The 1112-nt window shown below is 41.7% G+C and overlaps 1 protein-coding gene across 1 annotated transcript; it reads left to right on the top strand.

Annotated features, from left to right (window-relative positions):
* Nucleotides 1–470: 470 nt before the first annotated feature.
* On the top strand, nt 471–1100 carry LOC118732852. Its single transcript, XM_036461958.1, has one exon. It carries the CDS (start codon nt 471–473, stop codon nt 1098–1100), a length of 630 nt encoding a protein of 209 aa, XP_036317851.1.
* The last annotated feature ends 12 nt before the right edge of the window (nt 1101–1112 follow it).

Here is a 1112-nt window from a genome sequence, read left to right as displayed (position 1 = left end):
CTTTCTGCGCACTCTGCTGATACTGGGGGAGTTAATGCAGCTGCTCATGTTCATACTAATGATGTTGGTGCGGCGAACTCGACGCTGGCGAATCATCATGCACGTAATAATGCTGAAAACGACGCTGGTGTTATCAATACGAATGCAGATGTGACTACCAATGCTACTTATAACTCTGCTTGGTTAACAGCCGAGAACAGAAGGAATAAGAAAAGCAAAAAGCGTACTCGTGTGATGGGTTCTAATGTCTGTAATGAACTTGGTGTAGCTGCCCGTGTTAATGTTATGTGGCTACATTTGTGTTGTGTAAGTAGTTGGCAACCCTATGTATGCATGTTAGTAAGTAAGAAGAATGACAAAAGAAATAAAAGAAGATTCAGTACAAAGCAACCACTCGTGTCGAACACAACATAACATGGTGTCAGATCGCGGTCAAAAAATAAAGAAATAAATATATATATATTTTCATCATGCCTACAGAGAAGGCGCAACCAACAGCAGAATGCAGTAAAGTGGTCAGCATGGCTACAACAGTTACCCCATTGGACCTAAAGGCAACCAATTTGTCACTCGCATGGAATAATTGGAAAAATTCCTTCAAAATATACATGCGTGCAGCGGGGCTGGAGCAAGAGACCGACCAGCAAAAGGTGGCACTATTGCTGCACCACATAGGACCGGATTCGCTCTTGGTGTTCAACTCGTTCAACTATGATATTGATACGGTTGGCTACGATGAACTCCTAAAAAGTTTTAACGACTACTTCGTGCCTAAAGTGAATGTGGTTGTGGAGAGATATCGGTTCTTCTCCAGGAAGCAAGCTGAAGAAGAGACAATTGAAGAATTCGTAACTGTTTTAAAGAACCTTAGCCTATCATGCGAATTCAAAACTTTACGGGAAGATTTAATAAGAGACATTTTTGTGTGCGGGCTTTCGCCAAGGTTTAAAAGTGTCAAAGAACGCTTGCTCAGCGAAGTGGACTTAAAATTAGATAAAGCAGTGGCAATCGCAAAAAACATGGTCTTAGCCAAAGAAAACTCAGCCGAATTGGGTGCAGATAATGAAGTTTATAGCAGTTATCAGGAACAAAAGCGGTGACCACGCAGTTAC

This window comes from Rhagoletis pomonella, unplaced genomic scaffold (genome assembly GCF_013731165.1).
Source record: "Rhagoletis pomonella isolate Grant_MI unplaced genomic scaffold, Rhpom_1.0 Rhpom_scaffold_30557, whole genome shotgun sequence".
In the NCBI taxonomy this organism is placed as follows: Eukaryota; Metazoa; Arthropoda; class Insecta; order Diptera; family Tephritidae; genus Rhagoletis; species Rhagoletis pomonella.
This window is presented reverse-complemented; position numbering and strand designations above follow the sequence as displayed.